The 27604-nt window shown below is 35.5% G+C and overlaps 2 protein-coding genes across 2 annotated transcripts in view; both read right to left on the bottom strand.

Annotated features, from left to right (window-relative positions):
• The window catches only part of LOC129253865 (uncharacterized), a 50649-nt gene extending 45379 nt beyond the window's left edge, over window positions 1-5270 (bottom strand). The window contains exons 1-2 of the mRNA XM_064095293.1: window positions 4912-5270; window positions 491-692 (exon numbers count right to left, since the gene is read on the bottom strand). Coding sequence (XP_063951363.1) covers window positions 491-620 — 130 coding nt within the window. The 5' untranslated portion in view covers window positions 621-692; window positions 4912-5270. The remainder of the gene's footprint in view (window positions 1-490; window positions 693-4911) is intronic.
• A 3174-nt stretch (window positions 5271-8444) lies between these two features.
• On the bottom strand, window positions 8445-27603 carry LOC129253866 (dipeptidase 1-like). Its single transcript, XM_054892303.2, has 10 exons — window positions 27049-27603; window positions 22106-22247; window positions 16872-17004; window positions 15993-16143; window positions 15239-15305; window positions 14397-14573; window positions 13767-13875; window positions 12713-12788; window positions 11657-11792; window positions 8445-9421 (listed from the first exon to the last, which is right to left on the bottom strand). The coding sequence occupies exons 1-10, from the start codon at window positions 27198-27200 to the stop codon at window positions 9245-9247; spliced, it is 1320 nt and encodes a 439-aa protein (XP_054748278.2). The 5' UTR covers window positions 27201-27603; the 3' UTR covers window positions 8445-9244.
• Window position 27604: the final 1 nt, after the last annotated feature.

Here is a 27604-nt window from a genome sequence, read left to right as displayed (position 1 = left end):
TATATTGAATGAATTTACAGCCAATCAGTTATGAATACATAGAAAAGCAAGGATAATAGGAACCAGAAAATAGCATGAATGCTAGTCAAGTCTGGTCCCTTCTACTTAAGATATTGTGCTTAAATTATTCATTAATACAATTTCAAAATTTTACAGTAGTAAGAAGACTTACTCTTTCAGATAAGCTAATATTCAATTTTTTTAAACATCAAGTTACTTTTTTCGGCTAGATTTACAGAGAATATTCCCTGGCAACTTATTGTTGATTTTGGGGTGACTGGTCACAAATGTCTATTCATAGAAAATTTGCAATTAAAATGGCAAATGGTTGCAAATAAGGTACTTAGGACCTTACTGATCAAACCAAAATATTTAGTATGAAGTCTGGAACAAGGAAGTTTCCTCTCAAACAAAATATTGATAATCAGCAAATATAAAACACTTCATACCATTATCATGAACATGAATGATATAATAGTGTACTACTCACAGGCTGCAGCTTTTGCAAACTGAGCTGCTCTCTTTAGCTTGGTGTTCTGTCCGGCAAGTTGGAAAGCAGCAACGGCTTTTACTTTCTTGGAGGCTGTGTCCCCTTGGTTCTTGGATACCTTGGTTCCCATGGCATCCCTCTGTTCATATAGTCATTGGGAAGACTAGATTTCCATCATTTCACAATGAAGGTAACTATAGGTCTGTTGATTCATATATATTTACAAAACAGAATTAATCACAAAAAGTGACTGGGTTATTTTGATATTAGGAGCAGGGTATCATGCTCCCTCTTAACAGACCACAATGGATATCAAACATCTTTCTTGCAATACTGTATGAAACAAGTCTGTATACCAAGCAGGCATTTTTGTGCCCTTATTTTTTTTCAATAAACCAACCAGAATGTAATATATTATGTTCCTCAAAATCATGTACAAGGATATAATGTAACCTTGTCCTCAACCACTTAGCAACCACTGTGTGGTGAACATACTTTCACCCATTTACTTTCATTAATATTACACTTCTTGTCCTTTATGTAGCTGCTTTGTTGGGTTTATATTTGGTTATTTGTACCTACTTAGTTTTGAATTATTTATTATTCTGTTTTCATTGAAAAAATCATATCAAAGATGTTTTCAATTATAGCTTGCTATATTTTTTTGCAAGATTTCAACTTTTCACCATACAAAGTTAGGTATTCAATTTGATTCCAAATGAATATGCCTCCGTCTTCTCTTAAAATTTAAAGGTCCTATGACACAAAAACCATCTTATTTTGGATATATATATCTATTCTTGGGAAGTTTTACTTGAAAAATACGAATTTGCCATCGGTTTCTGTGTACGACGAACCGGTGTTGAGTTATTCCATGGAAATTAACTTCAACGGGAACGCCCACTAAAATTTTCGAAAAAATCAGCCGATCGACCTGTCAATCATCGTGACGTCATCGAAAGAAAGCTTTCTCAGCTGTGCCGCCGGACCCCTAGTTATTGCACATGTTTCTCGTGTAGTTGCTGTTTCGACCGAGCTCATCCTTAACAGATTTTTTAGATTTTTATGAGGTTTTGATCATGGCTGCAGCATCGTCATCAGCTGCGTCTGATTCTTCAGACTTTGAAGATTCAGGTTCTGAATATTATTCCAGCAATTCAATTTATTTACTTTGAATCCACACGTGCAACCACAATAGGCACTTCACGCTCCAAACGTCAGCAACACTCAGCAGATTCTTCCCCTGATGTCATAATTGTCACGTGATATACGAAACCAAGTCGGGCTGAATTTTTGGTGGGCGTGGTGAATTTGGCTCAATTTTCAATATAAAACTGCCTTTGAACCTGATGTGGGATGTTTTTCTGGTAAAATTTTGATGGAATCGTTATAAGTAACCACTAAGCTAACGAATAAATCAGCATCTTTGCTGTATTTCATAGGACCTTTAAGTACCGGTAAGCTATATACTTGTTGGTTCTTTCCTCAATATTATCCTCATTTGAGCATGTTCAAAATATTTTTTTAATCAATGTTTCTTAAATACAGCAAAGTCAACCGAGTTTGAGCTGATAAACATACTAGAGACAAAAGAGATCAGAGATGTCTCTTGTTTAAAATGCAAATTTGATGAAACATCAAAGCTTTGATTTGTGCCAGAGGAAGGAGTAGGATAGAGAGCTGAAATTTGTTTGTTTGGAGGACTTTTTAACCATCTTTTTTACTATCTTCAATCATCGCTGATTCAAAAACATGACAACTGCATGGACATCAGCCGCGGCGATACTTGTGACCGGAGAAGTGAAGTTTTTTAATCACCGATGAGTTCATAACGTGCAAAGACATTATGTGTGGGCTTTAAATCACCAATTTTGAGACTGATAGAAGCATGAACAAAGAGTGAAACAGTTTCTGAACTAGAGTAGGCCTACATCTAACAAGACTTACATATTCCTGGTAAGTTCATGATTTTGTATTTGATCAATTATTCAACAAGATCTAAAATATCCCACCTTTTCTGAATTGATTTATCAATTTCTATGGATTGACCCTGATGGTTTGTGAAGTGTAGCGAATACGAACCATCACCGGCCTGAGGTATCAATGATTATCATTGAATAATACACTGGTGCAAATTCATTTCGCCATGGTCCATCCATGAAGTTTTGGGACATTCTACTCTCATTCATTCAATCACTAAGTACTTATCAACATATAATGGTGCCCATATGATCTATACGAACCTAGTGTGAGCGGGTAAAAGTAAGTACCAGATAGGTCTAGATCAGCCATTCTCAATTACTTTTTTTGAAGCGCCACATTTCATGTTGAGAATCTGTAATGCTCCACTGTCCATTGCGCAAACCAGCAATGTATCAGCAGAGGGGGTTCAGAGGCCCCTGGTGGGGGTCGAGGGGGCAGAGCCCCCAGACGTTTTGGAATATGAGGCCTTTTAAATTGCCCAGAGGGGCTCTAATTAATATCAACAGAAGAAATACAAATGCCAACAAACTACACAATATCAATATTAAAAGAAAAATGACCAGTGACTTTTTCACAACATACCAATGATACCACTAGTTCAGACTGTTCTGCCCCAGATATATTGGCTGAAGCAAGTGGCGTAATGAGTAAAAAAAAAAATGAGGGGGCTAGATATGGCAGCTGAAGCAAAAATATTGAACTTTGCAATACAAATATCTATATTTTGACATAATATTAAGAAAATAATACAATATTCCACTCTTTCCCTTTCCTTTTCTTTCCCTTTCTCCTTTTTTTTCTTGGCCATGAAACACTTGGGCCCCCCAATCGCCACCCCCATCTGTACGCCAGTGGTTGAAGCTACGTTCCCCGATTTTTCAAGGGCTGAAAATTAGGCGTTGCACTACACTAACGCCCCAACTGCCCCTCTCTCTTTATAACTCACGTGCAGTATCATTCATTCAGTTCATGTTAAGCAAGAGTGCATGCAGGCAATCACGGCAGACAATGCATCTGAGCATACATTTATTTCACTTTTACAACATCGGAATTTAATCGGCTTCAGAAACAATGTTTCTGCTTGTTATGTCCCAAATTCATAATCTTTTATGATCAGGATGTTCTTTGAATATCATATCATTTGATGTTTAACTCTTAACCAAAACGTATACTCTGGAAATGCAAAATTTCTCGCCACTGAAATAGAAATCCTACAAACGGGGTTTTCAAATCACTTGTGCGGCACATAAACTTTGTACAGCGTAGAATAAATAAAAAGGAGAACACCATCGATCCTCCATAATAGGGGTTATCGAGTGCTAAATTGGACAAAATTTGAGGAAATCAATTAGCAATTAAGTGTCAAGTAAAGAGTTTTTGTTTTCTCTTTGTATTAAAATGATCACCAAAACCTTATTGCCAGGTTACTGGTAGATACATTTTTTCTTCCTTATTTTTCCTTTATTTTTTTATACCGGCTCCCAAGCGCCACTCCGCAAGGCTCGGTGCGCCACAAGTGGCGCGCGCGCCACCTATTGAGAACCCCTGGTCTAGATCTATGTAGACAGCTGGCAGCCTTCTGTTTCGAGGAATTAAAAAAAATATATTTATATATCCCCAACGTTACGCGACACTCGCGTCCGTAACGTTGGGGAAGTACAATAAGAAACAAGATGGCGGCGTAAACATCGGGCAAGTCTCTTCCGTCTTTTGACAATATTTTTTCATTTTTTTGATGAATTCTTGTTTTAAAAATAACAACGAGAGCGTAGAAATGTCGGAAATGAAGTTTTATCCCATGTACATGATTTAGGTCTAGGCCTAGGCCTAGATCTTTTAGAAGGAAAGTAGAAATCTCGGGGGTGAAAGTTTCAGGTTTTGGCTTCCTTTGTGTGGGTCTATGAGAGAGAAGCCCTGGCTTCGTATGAGAGTAACCTTACGTTAGTAAAATGATTTTTACTCTCTTGAAGCCGCCTGGCTAGCCTGGTCCTGGATGCAGATGTCATTTTTGTCAGAAATCACTCGATCCCACCTTTTCCAAGTCGTAGGTGGACATTATTTGTGAATTTTATTTTCACACACTTTAGTCATAACATGACATTTGATTATATTACAAAATGGTTAGTCCGGGATTATCACTGACCAAAAAACAACAAAAATGTATGAGGTACGAAGTCGCTAGTCGCTAGTCGAAGGTACAAAATCACGGCCGCACTGAAGTGCAGCTCAGCGGTACGCTACCCGAGCCTTTACCTTTAGGCTTAGCCCGGAGACTCGGGGCGTGTTGTATGAGCCTAAAAGACCTAAATCTTGCTTGGCTTGCAACACAGAGTCAAACAGTTAAACTCCCACACCCGGCCCAGCACCATCACGACACAAATACGAAATAATATAATTTTAGAAGCATGCAAATAATAAACAGCTACATTTATACTCACTAGTCAGCTTGTAAAGTTGTAGGCGAAGTATACTACGCTTTTTCAATACCCTGATTTGATCTCTTCATCATCGCATCATGTAACAACAGTGTTGGTGTCATTTTGAGCCAGCGAAGCTAGCCTCGCTTCGTTATTTAATTGAAACTTTTTTTAATTTTCATTAGACAACCGTTTGTATGATAAAGATTTGAAAACCCTAACTTGACATACATTCAAACAATTCCTTTTCAAAATTGTGTTTAATTTAGAAATTGACCGAATTAGTATGTCAATAGTTATTACAACCTGTAAATAATTGATACACTCTTACACAGGACTTGAAACAGACTAGTCAATCACAATCGTTTGTACGTTACCATAGTGCAGTAGTGCGAGGCGATGAGTTGGACATTTTCATTCACTAACTTCAGCTAGCTCGCGCTCAGAGCCAACAATTATGATCGAGGGCATGGCAGCTCGAACGTCTTTTCGTTTGGGGTGCAATGCCAAAAGGGCACATATATGTCAAAATTTGCTTTTTTTGTGCAAACAGGTATTTTCACCATCAGATTGCGTTTCTGCTTGAAGTAGCTGTGTGTTTCGTATTAATTTGGTTGAGCAAATTCTTTTTGAAAATATACCGGTATGTGATTGATTAAATATATATTTTTAGCTAGCTAGTAATTTCGCGAGCGAGCGTGTTAAACTAGCGGTTGGAAATTTTTGAAATTGAAAGATGTAAAACTCGCTTTTGTGGTCAATTCTGGCAATAATTACTGTTAATAGGACATCATTTCCCTTTTTGTCTAGCTGTTGAATACATGTAGTATACCGGCGACCATAGAGATATATTACTAGTTTACTATTCCGGCGGCGACTCTTCTTTATATCACTTTAAGAGAACAGCAGTTTTCATTATCACGAAAAAGATACGTATCTGATTGAAGAAATAATGCGAACTCAAAGCTTGAGCTGAAATATTTCATATTCTGACCTGAAACTGGAATTTCTAAGCACTTTTTGTAAACATGAACAGGATGGGTATCTTACCAAACAATTGACGCGAGCACTGGGAGCGCGAGTCAAGTTTGCGGTTTTCTTTAATGTGTTACTTCAGAAAAGGAATTTCATTCTTTTTAAGGCACATTTCATCTTGAAAAAGGGCACCTTTTCCCTACGGGATTTTTGTTTTGTTTATTTTTTTTTTATTTGGGGGGTGCCCCCTGCCTCATCGGGGCAATGGCTTTGCCAATTGAAGTCCAGTATAAGATCTGCATTTCAATTTGAATTTAACATCGGGACTAAAACAACATGAACTGGGCCGTGGAACTAAGGGGTGACTTTAGCCCACCCCCCCCCCCCCAAAAAAAAAAGCCGGGGTGGGGCTTCACACCCGACCTCTACTCATACAATTTTCCTATATTCGTGTACTATAGCACCCCCCCCCCATTTTCTAATAACCTAGCTCACATCATACTTTACTGTTCTACGAACCCTGCATGATGACAGGTCTATCTAATATATCTGGGCCGGGGTCTGTTTTAGAGATATTTATTCTAATTAGAAATATTTTATCGATATGACTTCCATTTGACAATGAGTAGAAAATTTAAATATTTAATATGTTAAAATACAGAAGAAATATTGAGTTGGTGATGTCATTAGTCCCCTCATTTGCATACGAACAGGATGTGCATATGATTGTTTTGCCCGGGGGGGGGGGGGGGCTTCCATTGACGAATGGATACCATGCGCGACCATGGGGTCTCGAAATGCACCCTAAACAAGTATTTTCCATTTTCTGAAAATGCACCCCTGAACAAGTAGGAGACCTATTGGCGTGTGAAACCCTACCCTTAACAAGTATTGGAAACAAAACGATACGTATACCCTTGGCAAGTATTCCCTAAATAGAACCCCTAAACAAGTACAGCGATATTTTAATTGTTATATGTCACGGACGTCGGTTTTACCTTTACCTACATGTACATCATTGGGTTTAATTAGTACGGCCCCACCTCCCACACCTCGTGCAAATCTGTTAGTGAAAAAAAGAACATCCTTTATAAAAAATTTTAGTCTTATTTATACACTCGCAAATTTGACCCTTAACACATAGCTTTCCTAGCAAAATAGATACCCTTTTTTCATTATTTTAGTGTTTTTGACACCCTTATTACGTTACGTACGTAACGTGCCCTATCTTGAAAAAGACATCCTTTTTACGTGTTTTTTGGTCGCGCATGGTATCCACTCGTCAATGTTAGTGGCCCCCCTGTGTTGTTTTGTGAAATTAAGCGAAACTTCAAAATATCATCATACTTTCTTAATTCACATCCGATTCTCATAAAATTTGTACTGTTATTCTTGATGTTTTTTTTTTTCTTTTTATTCACACCAAGTTGTTCTTGGGGTGAACTTGTTCTTTAACAACGCATCAAACCTCATAATTTGATGATCCATGTGCATCATAAGGTGCGAGCAGGTGAAGTGAGCTGACAAAATCTCTGGTTGATTGCAGATTTTATGTCTTGAAACATAAGAGATTGAATATGCATTAATAGGGATCAGCCATAATTTAACTCATTTATTTCACTCAATAGATGGGGGCTTGGAGGCCAAGGACCCCGCAAATTTCACGGCCATGGAGAAGAAAAAAATTGGGTAAATTATGATTGTGTTTTCCTGGATATTAAGTCAAAATCTATCGAAAACTTTGATTTTTTTTTAATTAAAAAGTTCAATTTATTGCTAGCTCGCTTCGTTCTCTCTACTTCTCATCATTTTATAAATTTTGCCCAAAACATCTCTGGCCCCCTCAAATTGTTTTGGTTTACTACGCCACTGATTTATTTAACATTAGTCGTAGAAATTTTGATAGAATAGAGGGACATTTTAAAAGTAAAATATAGAAGTTATGACATATTAAAGTTTCACACATTTTTCACAAAACATTTATACGCACAACTCAGTGATATGCAAATTAAAGAGTCGATGAAATCATTTACTATTTCCTTTCATTTTTTTTGTTGCACATTATTTCAATTTTACATATTTAACGACAATGACCCTCTTGATTAAACCACAAAATGTTAAAACTTTGGAAATTCCATATGAACAGGAGGAATTAAGCCTTGCTTCACATGGTAATGAGGAAAAAAATTAATATAGGTCTATTTAATATTTCTTATGATGAAAAAAATAGATCCTCCTCCTCCTCATTATTATGCTCTTCATCACTATCATCGATCCCCCTCCTCCTCCATATCATCACCACCGATCACAATTATCCTCATCGATCCTCATTCTCCTCCTTCTCATCACCACCAATCACAATTATCCTCATCGATCCTCATTCTCCTCCTCCTATACTCCTCCACACCATTATCATCCCCGTCACTATCACCATCATCATCATCATCATCATCATCATCACCATCATTAGAATAGGTAATCTGAAACCCGACAATAAAGCAGATCTAGGTATTGAATTTCTAGTATGAATTATTTGAAGGGCAAATGACAGAAATAAAGATTCCTTTGTTAAATCAGGGTTTAAAATTTGATATATTTTATTGCAAAATAGCTTTGGTACGATAGGGAAAAGTATATACAATCTGTAATTATAAACTATGCATGTACATCGAATATGGAACATTAATTTGCTCCACATTTCAAAGTTATAAATTAACTTTGGTTTGAAGATAATATTGCTCACATGCATAGGCGGAAATCCCAGGGGGGACGCGCCCCCCTACTCAAAATAGTAGGGGGGGACACAATATCAAATGTCCCCCCTACTATTTTTGGTCTTTTGTGATGAAAAGAAATAAGTCATTCAAAATCGAAATAAAACATGTACAGTATTTTGGACAAGATGACCTTACTTTTCGGGTGATAACTTTTTTTTTTTTTTGCTTTTCAAATTAATTTTGGTCGAAATGACCTTACATTTGGGGTGATAACTTTTTTTTTGCTTGTCAAATTTTCCAGTCCCTTGTCCCCCTACCTTTTGGGAGAGATTTCCGCCCCTGCTCACATGTCATATTAGTCCTATACTTTACTGTCTAACGATAAATAACCATTTCAATAAGGATCAGGACCAAGAATAGATGGTCTTATTTATGCAAGGGTGGATCCAAGCTTTTGTAAATGGATGGGGCACGTAATAAATTAAGTTTATTATATTTTCCAGACAAATGGGACATTTTTAAGAATAGGGGAGGCAATGTGAATTTTGTTTCAAATATTTATCACTATTATGTTATTATTATTATTATTATCATTACTATTATCATTATTACTATTCATCATCATCATTATTTTTATTATTACTATTATCTCTTAAAATACATTAGTAACAGCCATCAACTTGGGTCATTTGATCGTCGAAATTGCTGTCTCTCTTCGCTCGGATGTGGACTAGTTGAGGCCAGTAATACACGGTCCTGCATTTATTATCTTTCTCATGTCGGCTATGGATTGGTATCCTAGTTTCATCAGGGAGGGTACTGGACATTTCATCTCGGACCTGTGAAAATTGAAGGAGGGGAGAGAACAAAAAAAGACAAACTTGTTTGCTCGGGGTTAATGGTAAACACTGATTGGCAGTAGAGGCATGATGGAACTAATATTTCCAGATATCAATTATCCTTTAAAAGGAATCGAACAATGATAAAATAAGTCCATAATACATGTACAATTACGAGAATGGTTTACGTTCATCCAATATGTCCAAGTACTTGTTTTAATACTCATGCTTTATATTTCAAAATAGATCTTTAATGTATACTCATATGCCTGACCTTATTTTTCATAAGAACTTCAGGTTGGTGTGCACTGCTGCAGACTGTGGCGGACCGTGACGCGGAGGAGACAAAGCATTGGAGGGGCGCAGCATTGTTCACAAACAATACGGTGCCCCTCAAATGCTTTGTCTCCTCTTGGGTCACGGTCCGCTACTGCATGGCTGCATAACAATAATTATGAACGCTATATTAATGGCAAAAAGTGACTACGGCATTATCACGTCTATATTATTTCAGATATTTTTGTTTTGTTTTGTTTTTTTATTATGAAATTAGATCATAGAGGCTGAAATGAGCCTCTTTAAAGGACGTTTTGGGGAGAGGGCCAGAGTTCACTGTCAAAAATAAGGATCGACATTTGCATCCTCAAGAATTTGACAGCAAAAAACAGTTTGGGGGGGGGTGCGTGCTCCCATGCTTTGTCAGTCTCTTCTTACGTAATCTATTTACACAACCCAGAAGGAAAAACCAGTAAGACCAGTAAGAATTTTTACTGGTTTCCAGTTGAATTTTACTGGTTTCCAGTATATTTTTACTGGGCCAGTTGATTTTTAACTGGACCAGTAAAAATCATCAGGAGACCAGTTCAAACAATTGCATTCCAGTTGAAGCAAAGTAGTAATACCAGTTAAATTGTTTTTCATCAAACTGGTGTTACTGGTCCAATAAATAATTACTTTATTTCAAGTCAGATCATTTGACGAATTATGGAAAATTAATCTTGGAATTCAGAGAGAGTTATTATCGTTATCATTGTTATCATCATTCTTCTTATAATTATCATAATTATTATTATTATGATTATTATGATCATTGTTGTCATCATTCTTATTACTGTGATCATTGTTATCGATATTGTAATAATTATTATTAATATTATCATAATTATCAAGTATTAACAATATCATTAAAATAATTATTTCCTTTAATTATGATTAAGATCAAAGCAAGATATATTCCTCTCATATAGTCAACTGGTCTAAAGTAATTCATTGTTTGAAATTGAACTGGTCAAGACCAGTAATACCAGGAATTCTGATGATGCTGATCACATGGTTTACCTCATTTGCATATTTCCTATTTTAAAAAGAAAAATCAGGATTTAGAATGGAATATCCTTACAATGGCACTCATTGTTGTTTAAAAACTTTCCAAATAAGTGTGTGAACTTATTCACAATGAAAATGTGTAATTTCATATATCACATTTAAAATAACAGCAGAAAGATTAATTTACTAACCATCTTTTCCATCACATTTCACTGACCATGGTATATAACAAACCAAATGAATGTAACAAATTGATCCAGTAAAACCAGTACGAGGACCAGTTCGAGGACCAGTCAGACCAGTAGAAAATACCAGGAAAGATCAGCTTGATATGGATACCAGTATGAAAACCAGTGAGACCAGTACCAACCACCAGAAACAAGACCAGTATAAAATTCCAGTAATTCAAGACCAGTATGAAGTGAGACCAGTACCAACCACCAGAAACAAGACCAGTATAAAATTCCAGTAATTCAAGACCAGTTTAATTTTTAACTGGACCAGTAAAATTTTAACTGGACCAGTATGACCAGTTAGACCAGTAAACCGATGTTCCAATTTCCAGAGTTACCAGTTAAAATTATACTGGTCTAACTGGTCCAGTGGAACTGGTTTTTCCTTCTGGGAAGGCACTTATGGACTCTCATGTGACAAAGGTTGAATGATGAGTTGACAGTTTTGATTGTGCATATAGCGAACAAAAAGTATATTGTTTGTATTTTCAACCAACCCTACCTTCGGGGTTGGACGAATTGACCTACATCATGAAAGTGGTATAGGCCAACAGGAATTTTTCAAGCTTAGAGAAAAATTACTTTAGGAACTTTTTAACAATTATTTTCATCGACCAAATTACATGTGGTAATATTTTGACATTTTTATAGCGGGGGGGGGGGGGCATCTGTTTACCTGTTCAGCTCTTCGTAGAACTCGAAGTAAATTGTTACCCATGGCAGCTTTAACCTCCTTTTCTGTCCATCCTCTTCTTATCAGCTCGGCGATTAGATTCGGAAACTTGGACACATCCTCCAATCCCTCAGGCATGCTGAACGAGATTAGGGAAATCAAAAGATTCTTAAATATTTCAGTGTCTGTTGAAATTATTCCTACATTTTTACGCCAAAAATAAGTAATGTTTATCCACAAATGATGGGACAATTATTAAAACGTTGGACTTTAGTTAAAATATATCCCCACAAAATGGCGTTCGAGAAATGAATAGACATTCTTTAAAAAAAAATTGGTCAAAATATTTGATCTGTTTGTAAAGTTGGAGATCGACTGTGGTGATCAAAATCAAGCATTTTGATGGAATTCAAAGAATAATTTGATTTAACCAGTTGACCATTATTTTAATCGGACACAGTCATATTGACCAACACATTGGCTATTTTGTTCAACCCATTTTTATTTTGAAGACTCTCTAAACAATACATTTGGTGAAACAATTAATTCTCGTTCTACACATCATTTTTTTTTTTTTTTTTTTTTTGGGGGGGGGGGGATTTGTAATGAGAAACGCCAAATGGAGGAGGGCATGGACAGCAAGTTCAATATTGAAAATGGGGTGTTTAACATGTAGCTGAAATGTATTCATTTATTCATTTTTTTATTTATTTATTCATTTATCTATCTATTTATATATTCATTTATCTAACTATTTATTTATTCATTCATTCATTCATTCATTCATTCATTCATTCATTTATTCATTTATTTATTTATTTATTTATTTATTTATTTATTTATTTATTTATTTATTTATTTATTTATTTATTTATTTATTTATTTATTCATTCATTTATTTATTTATTCATTTATTAATATTGATTCATTTATTTATTTGTTTTTGTATCCTTTAAACAGGATAGCCCATCAGTAGTATTACCTGTAACACAAGACAAACAAAATACAAGCATATGTGATTAATCGTCGTTTTTTTTTAAAGAAATCAATCAATAGTACCTTGGTACTCCATCGAAGTCACTTCCTACTCCAACACATTGCCAGCCGCATATTGATTTAATGTGGTCCATGTGATCTGGAGGGGGGGAACAAGAATAAGATCTTAAACTATATTTTAAAGCAACAGTTTGTTTGATGACAGCAAATAAATACTCCAACATAGGAAAATGCGAATGGAATGTAAACATATTCCTCTGAACTATCTTGGGGGATTCCTCTGTAAAGAATCTTCCCTCCAAAGGTCATAATCGATGGGTTGGTATGGGCAGATACCCCCCCCCCCCCCCTCCCCAGCACCCACCCACCCCGAAAATTATTCTCGATGCATAAATTCTATCAATATTCTTCTTATGGAAATGCAAAAAAAAAAAAAACGATTTCCACAGCTAGTCCATGCAGTCACTTTGTTCCCTTGCATGAGCCAGTTCTTGAACATATAGCCCTGCGCCCCCCCCCCACGAAAAAAATGTACAAAGGACCACTTACAATATGATTACTCATGTTCCAGATTCATTAATCTTTATTACCAATAACATTTCTTATACTTACTGACACTGAGGAAAAAAATCACTACACTCTCAGGCAATATATTATGTGGTTAACATACGAACCTACCAACTGTTAGTTAGAAGATTTCATGTCAAACGGTTAATAAAGATAGTTTTTAACCAAGGGTTGGTAGTTTCATAATTATGTTAACCAACCTGGTGGGTTGGTTAAAAAAAGACCTTGCTTACTTATGTATGTTAAGATATGTTTGCTTGTTATATTTTTGTTTATCATTCTGGAGATCTGTGCTACAAGTGGATTTCATTTTTGTATGAATATGTTATATAGGAAATCGATGAAATCAGCTTTGCTGAATTTTCGATATCTAATTCCAAAAGGAATTAAAGTGTCAAAAATTATGTTGACTTAATAAATGAATATGTTGCGCTCGTCCTCCCTGTATTATTGTATTTATATTGTATGCAATACAAATAATAGTTCCATATCTCCCATTCCTAATTGTTCATCGACATTAATTTATGGAATATGCATTAGGCGCATTTACCTGCAACTTGAGAAAGGGTTGCATAATTCCTATCATCTGATATATCTCCTGGGGGACAATTGATATATTCAGTGTAAAAGTTCACCATCACGACGCCTTCGTTTTTCACCTAGATTGTAAAGAGAGTGATGTCGCGATATGTTATTTTACGATAAATTATCAAGATATTTGCATAACATCATATACTTAAAAGATATTTGAAAGACTGTCTTTATGCGAATACGTGCCCTCCTCAAATCTGCTCATTCATCTTCAAAACAAATTTATAGATATATAGATAAAAACTCTCATTCACACATCAATTCTTTTAATCACCTTGATTTGAATGTGCAAAATAGTAAAAATCGTTTTCAAAGGTGAAATGCATTACTGAAACGGTTGGTAGCCGGGTTCAAACCCGATAAAATGTTATATTATTCTTTAAATATGATCTCAAAATCTATGACATCACAAAATGTCAAGAGTATTGCCCATCTATCACAAAATGTCAATTTTTTTTGTAGCTCATCCATCTCCGCTCGCTTGCAGCACATTCAGAATTTGTGCTCCATATGCCATAATGTTTCAAATAAAGTCATTTTTGCCACGCTTGGTTTTCTTTGACAACTTTTAATTGTTTCATCATCTTACCATGCGTTTTAAGATGTAGTCGGGCACATTTCGATCGTTGTTGCAAACGGCATAGGCTGATGAGTGACTGAAGATGACGGGAGCCACGGAGATATCAAGTGCATCTGACATGGTCTTATGAGATACATGGGCTAGATCGACCAACATACCAAGACGGTTCATCTCCAATATGACACGCTGATTAATGACAATCGGGGGAAAGCATGCGTGTGGAAACAAAAAAGTTGAAGTAAATTAAATAATTCAATTTGAATTGATAAATTTCTTAAGGTCAATTCCATAAAATGATCAACCTATTGTAGATCAGACCCTCCATTCGTGAACTGCTCAAGTTATGATAATTCGAGAGCATTACAGAATTACAGAATGCCATGAGAACAAAGAAAATCAGAAACATATAATTTTAGGAAGGTCCCGCACATAAATTAAACTGGAATGTAAATCAAATAAAACTTGATTATTGTATTACAAAAGATAGAATGAAACAATACGAATACAATGAATAAATCAATCAATTTGTTATTAGGCCAATGCCATTCACCCATTCATTTATCAATCGTTTCATGTATTTCTTTCTAACAGGATGGCTTTATCAGTGCTCTTGGTCCTGCCTCCCAACATATCTGTCCAGAGCTGAGGGTCCGAGTGGCCAAGAGTCTTCGAGATGGAGGTCCACGAGACCGAGTTCTCCGAACCTAGGACAGAAATTTTTAATCTAAATTGTCGCAATTGCTTTGACCGAACCCTAGAAATTCGTGGACCCTCGGTCTCATCTAATTTCGGTCACTATATCATCCGTCAAGAAAATGACCCCATTTCTTGAGATTAGATTTAGTACTTACCCTGCCCCAATCTGACAGACCGTTGAATTCAGGGTCTTTCTTCTCAGTCTCCAACCAGTTATCCGCCCTATAGAAAAAAATCATTTATTTCTCTGTCTTATATTTTCGTCCTGAAATGAAAATGCCATTATTTCCAAACATATTCATTATAATTTTTTGTTATCTTACATGAACATTTATTGTGAAAATGTTTACAACGTAACTGATAAAAAAAAATAGATTTATTGATTGAAATTCTCGGTAAACACATTACTATGAATATACAGTAATATTAAATTTATGTACCTAGGGTAACCATAAAAACTATACTATAGGCTACTACCAGCGGCCTTGCATAGAAAGTAATTATCACGCGATCCGATTCTAACACGTCAATCGCCTGAGAAAAAGTCAGAACGTCACATTCTCTACCGGATATCAAACCCCCACGACCTCCCGGTCACAAGGTAGGCACTCAACCACTAAGCCACAAGGCCGTTGAAATCCCCCTGAAAGGGATAGGCGATTTTCCAGCAAAAACGATGATATTTTATTTCAAGGAATTTATAATCGGAGATGACTTGTTAGTAGGCGGTGTAAGACCAGTGGTTACGGATAAGTAAACCTGGGCGAATAAAGCATCACTAGTAATGCTTTGTTCGCCCAGGTTTACTGCAGCCTGTTATATATATAAAAAAATGACTTCTCAACCCACAAAAGTTGTATGCTAAATAGAAATAATAAGAGCATTGTATTAACTTTTATTACGTCATACCATGGAGTATTACAGCTATGAGTAACGGTCATGTAGCGAACTCCAACCCGATAGAGCATGCGCAGTGTAGCTAAGCTGCTGTCGATGTTGTGCCCGCCTTCGACTCCGATGAGAGAGGCTATTTTACCATTTCGATGAGCCTTCAAAATACCTTATGAATAAAAAAAGGGACAATAAATTGTTTTTTTAGTCATTATAATTATCTCCGAAAAACACTTTTTAACGAAGTTGAAAATTAAAAAGTATTAACCTACAATAGGCCTACTCATTATCGAGGGTATTGAAAATAATTTATACACAAACGAGGAAATTGTTTCAAGGTAAAGTTCGTTCAATATGATGCGCGAAAAAATTGTGTATATTATATGTTTTAAAAGATTGTGATATGGATCATTGTTATTTTATAACGACCATCCTCCTCTCAAAATCATTAGGACCGGTCAATAGAACTGCATGGTACCAGTCAATAGAAAATTATTTCAGCCAGTCATTTTGATAAGGATCCATACACCATTTTACAACAGTAATGATGTGAATACAATTATCATTCATTCATTCCTAATATTAATATAGATTAATTTGTATAAAAAAACAAGTACGGGACGTTACTATATAAGCATCTTTGTAAAACTAAACGATTACTGGAAATTCCTTATATAGCTTATGAAAAACTAATCGATTACTGGAAAGTCCTTATAGCTTAAAAAAAAAACTAATCGATTACTGAAAATTCTTATATAGCTTATATGCAATTAAGTTTTCTTGTATGATAATGAAATATTTTTGGCCTTTTCAGTATGCTGTAATTCTAGCATATAACCTGGAAAGCATTATTTAAGTTTTAAAACTATATTTTTTTGTCAGATCATTTAACTTTACCGTCTGCTGTCGTAACAAACTGGAAGACATCTGGATACATGTCACACATCCTTAATATGACGTCAATTTGATCCATTATGTGTGTTACAGCATCCATGTATTGAGATCCACAGGTGGTATATGCAGCCCAGAACTAAGAAAAAAAATATTGTAATTAGAAATTATGCTAAATAGTTTGCCATTTGTTTCATTTCTTAACGATAAATTTCTGATAAGCTGCTGTATAACCTTTAACCGTACGCTTTTATATTTACCGTTAAACGCTGTTGTTTTTATTTTTGAACGATGTTTCACTGTAAAATTTGTACTTTCGTGAGAACTACAGGTAATTATGTACGTGATTATTTACAGGGTTTTACTGTAAAATACGGTAATTTCTGTGAACTATGTTCTTTAAAATTTTCACTCTCTTTCGCTGCATTTTCCTTTGTTTTCGTTCATTAAGAAGTTACAACAATTATTGTTATTGAAAGAAAAACAATACTTTTATAGCATTAATGAATTGTGAACTGAAATAGTTATTTTGTGTGTATATATCTTCTGTTATTTAATCTAATATACCATGCGATATTTTTTTTCTCTAATCCCTATTGCTGTCTTTTCTTAAGTTAAAGTACATAATTTATCTTGAGCCTTTCACTTCTATCATGTCTGGTATTCCGTATTTCTGTGACCAGTAAATTCCGAATCAATTGTAGAATGTATTTTTATTTGTACATAGTAAGAAAAAAGTTTGTATTCATCGCGCACCTTTTGCCTTCCAATTCTATTATGTATCAAATTTGATTTTATATGAAATGCGAGACAAGATTTCCGTATTATGTTGTATAATAATAAGAAGCGTTAAAATGGATTTTACTACTTATCCCATGAAGCGCGGGATCACCATTCCCTTTAAGGCCACCGCACACCTTACGACCCGACCGGTCGCCGACTGGCTTGCGACTGGTCGAGGGGAGATGAATCGCAAGGCAGTCATAAGCCTCGACACCGCACACCTTGCGATCTGATCTGCGACTCACGCATGCGCTTTTTGCTTTTTGGCATAGCATTTGAAAAAATTGCGCTTACTACATAACTGCGTATGCGCGTTATTTATCACGCGTTGTTTATACGCGTTATGCAACTCTGCTGTCTGATTGGCTGGAGGTTCGATTGAGCTTGCGATCCAGTCATAAGGATTCAACCAACGAACGTAGAGGGCAGCAACACACAAGCGTGTTGCTATAAGGAAGGTCAACTCCGCTCGAATTTTGTGACCACTTTAAAAAATAAGGTGGGGTTTTGGGAAATTTGTCGAGTTGATTTTTTTTCATTTGTTAATTTCAAATATTTTTAATGAACAATTATTAGATCGGTTATTCTGAGTATAAATATTAAAAATATTACTTTCATTTTTAAAGAAAATATTTAGCTTAAATAATCATGATTTTGACATTTTTCCTCATTTTGGAATATTAAGCCTGTGACGAGGATACCTCATATCTCTTATTTTCTTCTGCTGAATTTCGCTGCACCACTAATAAATGTATTGACAACCACCGTAATAATCGAGGTCATTTTTCTGACCTGGGTGCGCCGAGTCTGGGCCGGTCGCGCAGCTAGCTAGTGACGTTGATGATGCGCTGGGGCTTCAGGCGACTCGTCATAGATCTAGCAACTTAGACAATGACGTCTAATTTGCCTGGCCTGATTTGAAGTGTAATGGCTTCAGGGCTGATGTTTATCAACGATGATTGTTCAAGGTTAGATTTCAAATTTTAAATGTCATTTGACTTTTAAGTCTATAAATCTGAAATAAAGGCGCTGTATCCCCGAAATCCGGGTCTAAATTTCAACTCTGAGTCCGAGACCATGGCATGGACGGCGAAAAAACAACCCATGCATCAGATGCATTGCATTGGCTGCGCGCTGCGCTGCAGCTGCACTGTGATGATGGGTTCAGCGAAGAGCTCAGAGAAAATAAGGTGGTTATATTCAATCCCGAAATGCTTTGCGAGTGGTCACAAAATCGTCTCGACGCAAATCACCTAATACAGCCGTCTGGTGAAATCGCTGATAACAACAATCACCGATTTGGTAATGATTTTAGTTTCCTGAAACTTATATTTGTAAAGTTTTAAATATCAAAGTATGTTTTTATATGTATGTATATTCCTCAACATATTTTTTAAGTTATCTTTGATATTGTTGTAGTCATTTTCTTTCATATTCGTTTTTTGATCGCTACTAATTTGTTGTTGTATTAGATCGGCATTTGATTTCGTTGGCATGAACAATAAAATACGCGCGCAGCTCAGCTGCATGCGCGTATCGAGTTGACCTTCCTTATAGCAACACGCTTGTGTGTTGCTGCCCTCTACGTTCGTTGGATTCAACATGTCAAATCCTTCCGATTTTCCTTGCGACTTGTCTCTGACCGGTCTAGTCTGCGACTCGAAGCTGACAAGAGCTGTGACGTCACATCTCCCCTCACCCAGTCGCAAGCCAGTCGGCGACTGGTCGGGTCGTAAGGTGTGCGGTGGCCTTTTAAGGACGTTCCACAGTTATGTTTGTGCGCATTATGATCTGCGCATAGTTTACACTCTGCGCGCTGACGTCACAATGGATGAACAGGTGATTAATTAGCTGCGGGTATGAGCTGATTTTTCTCATCTTCTGCACTTTAACTGCAGATCCGATGTGTTATTTCATGAAGCTATAAAGTGGAATTATTCCATGGACCATTCAAAAAAACATTCTCTACAATTTCAAAATACTTTACTCTGCAGTGCTGCCAAGAATCGCGAATATTACCCCGAGTTTGAATAAATGGTAGAGTGTTTTTGATTTTTTCTTCACATAGATACAAAGCATTCGGCGCATTTTTGGTGTTTTAAAAAGCACATTTGCTCTAATAAAAATGCTGATAGTTTAAAAACAAGCACATGAACCCCTATTTTTTAATGTTTGTACCGCTTAGGTATACCTTCCTCTACAACTCTGCAAATTTTGGTAAAAATGACATGGATTTTGAATAAAGTGCAGCATTTATTGTACTTTTGTAGTTTGTTACTGAAATTTAACTTTTTTTAGATTCGGATTTTGTTATCTTTTACGCCATTTTTAAGAACTGACAGTGCTGTTAAACTTAAAACTGCAAACAAATAGCACTATAAATAGATTCTCCATTCTAACGATACAATTATTAACTCTCTTGCGAAATTTGATGACTTTTTCATGTATTTTGACTGAGTAATACAGGTTTAAACTCATTGTAGTAATCTTGGGCGGTCTAAAAATGCCAAATTCTTTTGAATGCGCAATTCTTAAGAACATCAATTTGGGTGAACTTTGAAGTTCTATAGCCAAAAATCAAGCACATGGACCTATGTTAATTTTTGCATATTTCGAATATTAAGGTTCTAAAGTATCTATGTGCAAAGTTTGGTGAAAATGACATGGATTTCACTTTAACTGTGGAACGTCCTTAATACGCTGCTCTCTCTCTCCACTTTATTCATGCGCAGTAATGTTGATCCCTGCATATCAAATCAAATTTAACTACATGGAAATCCGTCATTGTCATAATATTCCTACAAGAAACTTGTACAATGTCATTTGCATAATTTGAAGAGCTTGATTCCAAAAGGAGCTAAATCCACTTTTGACCAAAATTGATTTTTTTTTATACAAATATATGTATCTTAGACGTGGGAATCAAATGCAACATATCGCATTTGACAAACAAATGAAAGGTTGGTAAAAATTTATTGCAAATTTGAGTTTTGTTCCAAAAGGAGCTAAATTCAAAACAGTTTTGTTCCAAAAGGAACTAAATCCACTCTGCGGTTATTTAGAATTGGTTATTTTTTCCTATTTTAAATAAGGTTATGCATTCAATTTTGTAGGTACATGTTGTGTATACAAGTGCACCATCAGTGCAAATTTTGCTGAAAATAGCAGAATTTTACAATTTTTATGAATATTTTTGGATTTAGCTCCTTTTGGAATTAGATATCGAAAATTCAGCTTCCTTAGAAAAGATGACAATATATTTTTCTTTTTGTAATTTTCGATGGATAAACATCAGAAAAGGTGTGAAATGTACTCTGCTAGCCATATTTATGTGTTTCGTGTTCAATTTCCAATATCACACATGTCTAAATTGGCAAAATTGACATTTTACTAGGGTTTTGTTCTAAAAGGAGCTAAATCCATGAAAAATAAAATTTCAAAAATTCTTTAAAAATTGATAATGAATGCTAGATTTTTGAATCATGATTTAATTAATCTAAGATGGTAGTACTATCATCTATATCAAAATAAAACAGCAGTGGCTAAGAAAAAGTGGTGAATTAAAAAAACTTGATTTACAGAAAAATACCAAAAGTGGATTTAGCTCCTTTTGAAACAAAACTCTTCTTATAAGCAAGGATGATCACTGGATGTTGTCGGGACAAGGGTGAATTTATGAGTATACATTATTGGGCCTATCTAGAAATCAATTTGAACCAACATGCATTTCAGATGTTGGCGTTGATGGCTTCCCATCAGGGGGGGGGGGGTGATATCGCAACTCTTTGTTAGACGGGTCCCAGGGTCCCGTAACACAAAGGTTAGCGATTAATCGTACGATTGATTGTATATTTTAGTCAACGGAATCAATCGTAGAAAAACATTCTACGATCATTGCTAAGCTTTGTGTTTCGGGCCCAGAATATTCCGAGTCATGGATGAGATGTCTAAGCTCCCTAAATTAACAGCAAAAATCACGGAACATAAGTTGCATAATTATAGTGATTAGCTCCGACAATATACTGCATACCAATCCAATTATAGCATTTATTATGAATGATTTGAGATATTAGATACGACTGTACAATAGCACCCCCACCCCCCCCCCCCCCCCCGAAGCAAAATCTGTATATTTACAGTGAATAACTGCTACAATATAGACATTATAACAAGAAACAACATTAATTTTGTACTGTATATTGCATTAATTGTGAATGATTTGAAATATATTCAAATTTAGCCAAACTAATGGTGAACCTACCATCTGTTGGTTAAACCAAATTGCATTCAAACTGAATTGTAATCTTTTTAAACCAACATTTGGTAGGTTCACATTCCAACCAATATTGAGGTTGGTTAACAAAATTTCTGAGAGTGAATAATATTAAAGAAAAAAAACCCGATTGCAATAACTGCATTATGAATGATTTTAAATAGCATATTATTATTCAACAAACCTGTCCACCTAGTCTCCCTTCTTTTAGTCTGGGTATATCGGTGTAGCTTTGTCCCCATATCGGGTTCAGTTCCTGTGATAGGTTTAAGGATTGAAGCTGGTTGCCGATCCGACTAACAAGCTGCCACGGCCAGTCATTGTGACTTTATCAAAGAAAATATAATCATGAAGAATAGTCGACAAGGAAAATAATATTGAAAAAAAAATTGAAATTTGAGAAACGAAATGGAAAGTAGACAAGGAGACAATAATCATTTATTTATTATTCATTTATTACATCAACGGCATTTACAATAATTCTCTGCAAGCACTTTCGTAGTTTTTAAGTGTCATTGCAGTTTGGTCACCCCGATATCTAAAACTCGGCGAATGAATTGACTTGGCTGCTACACTCTAAATGTCAAGGATTTGAAATAAATCCAGACCGGCTGTGAATAGTGACCAGTCGTATTTTGAATTTATTTCAAATCTTACGGATTAACTTTTAATTCTCAAAAGATTTAAAGTCGAATAATTCAACTTTATATTCAAATCCACAAGGTTTAATTCTTAATCTAATATTCGGCTGGTCACTATTCACAGCCGATCTTGATTTATTTTAAATCCGTCACATTTAGAGTGTATATACATCGAACCCAATGACACAATGATATTGTACTATTTTGCTGAGTCATACGCAATAGACGAAAACCAGAAACAAACAAATAGAACACTTTAAATCTTTCTTCTGAAGGCGTTGCATTTAACAAACTGAATGTTACTTAATTTTGAAATTGAGATGTTGCTCTACAGTGCGTCTCAAAAAAAACTATGCACTTTTGAAATGGCTGCCAAACAAAAAATATGTCACTTTGGGGGAAAATACTTATATATATGGAATGCCAATAAATTAGACTTTCAAATGACACCAAAAAAGTTGGAAAAATATTCATGCTTGAGTGAGCACTACCCACTTAAACAAAGAGTATGAAAATTAGGGTGGGCAGGAATTAGCCTTCCAATTTCTTTCAGTTTTTGAGAGGCGAGTCCCTTGGAACTTGCGAAGTTGAAGGTGTTGTGATAAATTAATGATCAATTTAAATTGTTAGTCAAGAGCGAATTTCATGAATTACTAAATTGAAATTTCATGCATGAGTGAGTGTCATTTGTAATCTTTAGTGCAGCATTTTAACTTTCTATCATGTGGATCTCAGCAGTGTGTTCATTGAAGTAAGGAGAATAGGGGTGAGATAGGACTTAAGTGGGTGAAGTAAGCTAATGGGTAAAATGTCAACAGAATGTTTAGCCTCCCTTAGATCGTGACTGAATGCTATTATACATTTACGCATAAAGTCCAGAGCGGACTGTCAATTTGATAAATTTTGAGAATTCGGTTATTAACTTTTACCATTTGATCAACAATTTGTTAGTAAATCAACTCAATCAATGTGATCAATTAAACATTCAGCTTTTTCAATAAATTATCAATCAATTATTCAGCTTTTTCAATGAATTCATAAATCATCATAATTAGTCGATTTCTTAGAATCATTCAATGGAAAAAAAGACCCATCAACCATCAGTCACTTTGCATTTAAGCTTTGAATACCATGATCCAGAAGAAAGAAAGAAAGAGGGGGTGAAGGGGAGGGAATTTAAGAGAACACAAAGAAGAATGCCCTTTTAACTGTTTAACCCAGACTTACCCTATCTGACCCCCTTGCATGCAACATGTACCATCACATTACTCTGACTCTCACAAGCACACTTGCTAAGATCCACATAATAAACTTAAAATGCTACACTAAAATTAAAATTCCTGTTTACTCATGCACTGCATTTCAATTTAGTAACTCATGAAATTAGCCTAAGAAACCAAAAAACTGATCTCAATTCATCAATAATTTAGCATGACACCTTTAACTTGGCAAGTTCCAAAGGACTCACCTCTAAACAAAACTGGAAGGCTAATTCCTGCTCGTCCTAGCAAAGGCTAGTCTCTCAAAATGGGAGGAAGGGGTAGAGAGAGAGAGAGGGGGGGGGTTGGCTAAGTGTTCTGTTGGCCTTTGTCCCATCAACCTACTTCCCCCCAGTGGCGTAGCTACGGGGGGGGGGGCATGGGGGGGCACGTACCCCCCTGAGATTTGGTGTGCCCCCCAGGTGCCCCCCTGAAAAAAATTGGCGGGCCAAAAAAAAAAGGGAGAAAGAAGAAAAGAAAAAGAAGGGGAAAGACAGAAGGAAAAAATAAGAGGTAAATAAGAGGAAGACGAGTGAATAAAATAATTTTTGGGGAAGACTTGTAAAAAAAATCGTTCATGTTACTAAATAAAATTTTCTCTCACGCTTCGCGCTCGATATGATTCATATTTTGCTCAATAGGCTGATATGGAGCTTTAAAAATATCAAGTTTTGAAGTCAATGTACAAAACATATTTCAGCTCAGACATCGAGCTTTCAGTATTTTTTCCATTTACAAATTTAATGCACTCTGTAAAAAGTCTGTTAATATGGTCTACATATCAACATTTTTAGCTCACGCTGCATGCATGGTCACATTATTTGATTTGCCAAGTTCCTATTGTCTTTGTGTATTCCATAAAGTTTTCAAAATATCAATTTTCAGATGTGACTGTCAAAACTTATGCCTATTTAGCGCTGCGCGCTCGCATTTTGATTGGTGAGTACTCTATATCAATTCTATATAAGCAAACAAAACCCCCAGGCCTTTTCATTACATTTTATTTTAAAAAATTCAGCTGGCGATTTGCGCTCGCATTAATGGTTAAAAATGTATTAATCATTGTAATGCGTATTCATAATTTAAAAATGCTTAAAATTTCTAGTTTTCAAGCCTTAAAACCAACAACTTCCACACTGTCATACGCATATTAGATTAACAAATAAGAAAATATCATTTTCATGAAATTCCTGTTAACTAATTTGGGTCTTTTCAGAATGGAATATCGACAAGCTTAGGAATAATAGGAAGATAGTCATAATTTTCATATGACAAAATCTCCTTAGAATGTCCCGGTCCTTTGTTAAAACAATAACAAAAATATCAGCTTGCGCTTCGCGCTCGCATCATTCATTAAGTGTGATCCACATCCACTTCTCAATTTTCCTACACAGTACTTGAAATAGTATTTAAATTAACCTTTTTCAGATTGTAATATCAAATGTTTTCAGCTCCTCTTGCATTATTGATCTTCATGATTAAAAAGATGTATTCAGAATGCCCAGATTCTAGGTCTAAATCTAGAAATAAAACGCGCGCACGCATGTTTATTGAGACAGCCTGCATGTTCTTTATTTAAAATATGCTTAAATTATCCAGTTGCAGATCAAAATATCAATAATTGTCAGCTCGCGCTTCACGCTCGCATTATTAATGATACCCAATTAACCATATCCTATTCATGATTTACAAAATATGAATAGAGTGTCCCGCTTTTAGGTCTACTAGTATCTCAATTTTCTTCAGGCGCTCGCATTAATTGTTTAATTGCATACCTATCCAATTTATGATTACAGAAAGTGCTTAGAATGTCCCTTTTTTAGGTTGGAATGACAAAAAGTTTTAGCTCGAGCTTCGCGCTCCCATTATTGAAATATGTACCGTATTTGTGGGTAGCTGTAATTAGTCCTTAACAGGTCCCTTTCCGATCATGCTAGAACATTTATTAAAAATTTCTGCTAGCGCTTGGCGTTCGCAGTAATTATCAAGTTACATACGCATCTTGTTCAGGGTCACAAACATTGCCCAGAATGTTAAATTTGCAGGACAAAATACATGAAAGAAAAAAAAAATCGCTCGCGCTTCGCGCTCGCACTTTTTTATGTTGGGCTTATGAGATTATTTCATATTTATGTTGTTTTATAAGAATAAAGCTAAGAAGCGACTGATCAGGGAAAATATAGGTGAAGATAATTTTGGGCCCCATCCCCTATTGGCGAAAGTCGGATCCGCCCTTGTGACACATACACACACATACATAAAAAAAATGTGCCCCCCCCTGAAAAAGCAAGGACCCCCCAGTGCCCCCAGGAAAAAAATCCTAGCTACGCCACTGCTTCCCCCACCTAAGTCCTATCTCATCCCTATTCTGACTCCCATTAACACATTGCTGAGATCCACGTGAAAAGGTCAAACTGATGCACTAAAAAATGTAATTCATGTTCACTCATGCATTAAATTTGAATTTGATAATTCTTGAAATTAGCTCTAAGAACCTAAATAAATAATGATTGATCATTAATTCATCACAACACCCTCAACTTTGCAAGTTCCAGGGGACTCGCCTCTCAAAAACTGAAAGAAATTGGAAGGCTAATTCCTGCCCACCCTAATTTTCATACCCTTTGTTTAAGTGGGTAAAGATTTTTTATTAATAGATTCAATGGCGACAATAGTCAAATATGACTAATCGCCACTCAAACCAACATAAGAAGAAGAAGAAGAAGTGCTCACTCAAGCATGAATAGTTTTCCAACTGTTTGGTGTCATTTGAAAGTTTAATTTGTTGGCTTTCCATATAAATAGATATTTTTTCCCCAAGGTGACACATTTTTTGTTTGGCAGCCATTTCAAAAGTGTATAGTTTTTTTTAGACGCACTGTATAGTGTTCCTTTTTTTATTGCCGTCGAAATCCATAAGGTTAAAACAACAACAATGAAGATAATGATAATAATGATAATGATAATGATAATAACAATAATAATAATAATAATAATAATAATAATAACAATAATAATAATAATAATAATAATAATAATAATAATAATAATAATAATAATAATAATGATAATAATAATAATGATGATGATGATAATAATAATAGTAATAAAGATAATACTAATGATAAAAGTCACTATTGTTATGATCATTATACATGATACAAAATCATTACGAAAGTATTTCCATACTATTACATTATAGGGTTAAATTGTTTGTTCAGGCTCACCCATCAATAAGTGGAACTTCAGACATGTAACGAAGAGCCTTGCTCATCGCATCATTAGTTGTCTCATGATCTCTCGTCAAAGGAATTGAACTTGTGGATATGATACCCAGTAGCATCAACATTAAAACAATGACAGAAGGGCAAAGCGCCATTTTGCTTAGTGGAATAATCTCCAGCTTTTATGATGATGAATAACTACACTTTTGACTTTTGGACTTCAGACAGGCACTTAGTCCTTACAAACAATCGAGAACTATCTCCGGCGGAAGCATGAAATCATACACAGAACCAACAATACTCTATCCAAATGCAATCGACTGGTTCCGAAGGTTTTAGTACTGGAATGAAGGGGGTGAACTCTACACAAACAATAAGTCAAGAGAAGCCAGGTCTGTCTCGTCACTGTTAACAAAGATGTAAAGAAAACCCTCTGCAACTTGTTTTGGTTGAGTGAGCTCTATGAAAGACATCAACTTTCATTCAGAACCAATCGTATATATAACCAACAGAGAAAGACTGTATACTTCCCTTGACATTTTTCGCGATAAATCCTCCG

The sequence above is a fragment of the Lytechinus pictus genome, chromosome 2 (genome assembly GCF_037042905.1).
Source record: "Lytechinus pictus isolate F3 Inbred chromosome 2, Lp3.0, whole genome shotgun sequence".
NCBI lineage: Eukaryota > Metazoa > Echinodermata > Echinoidea > Temnopleuroida > Toxopneustidae > Lytechinus > Lytechinus pictus.
The sequence above is the reverse complement of the archived record's forward strand: the minus strand, read 5'-3'. Positions and strand labels throughout refer to the sequence as shown.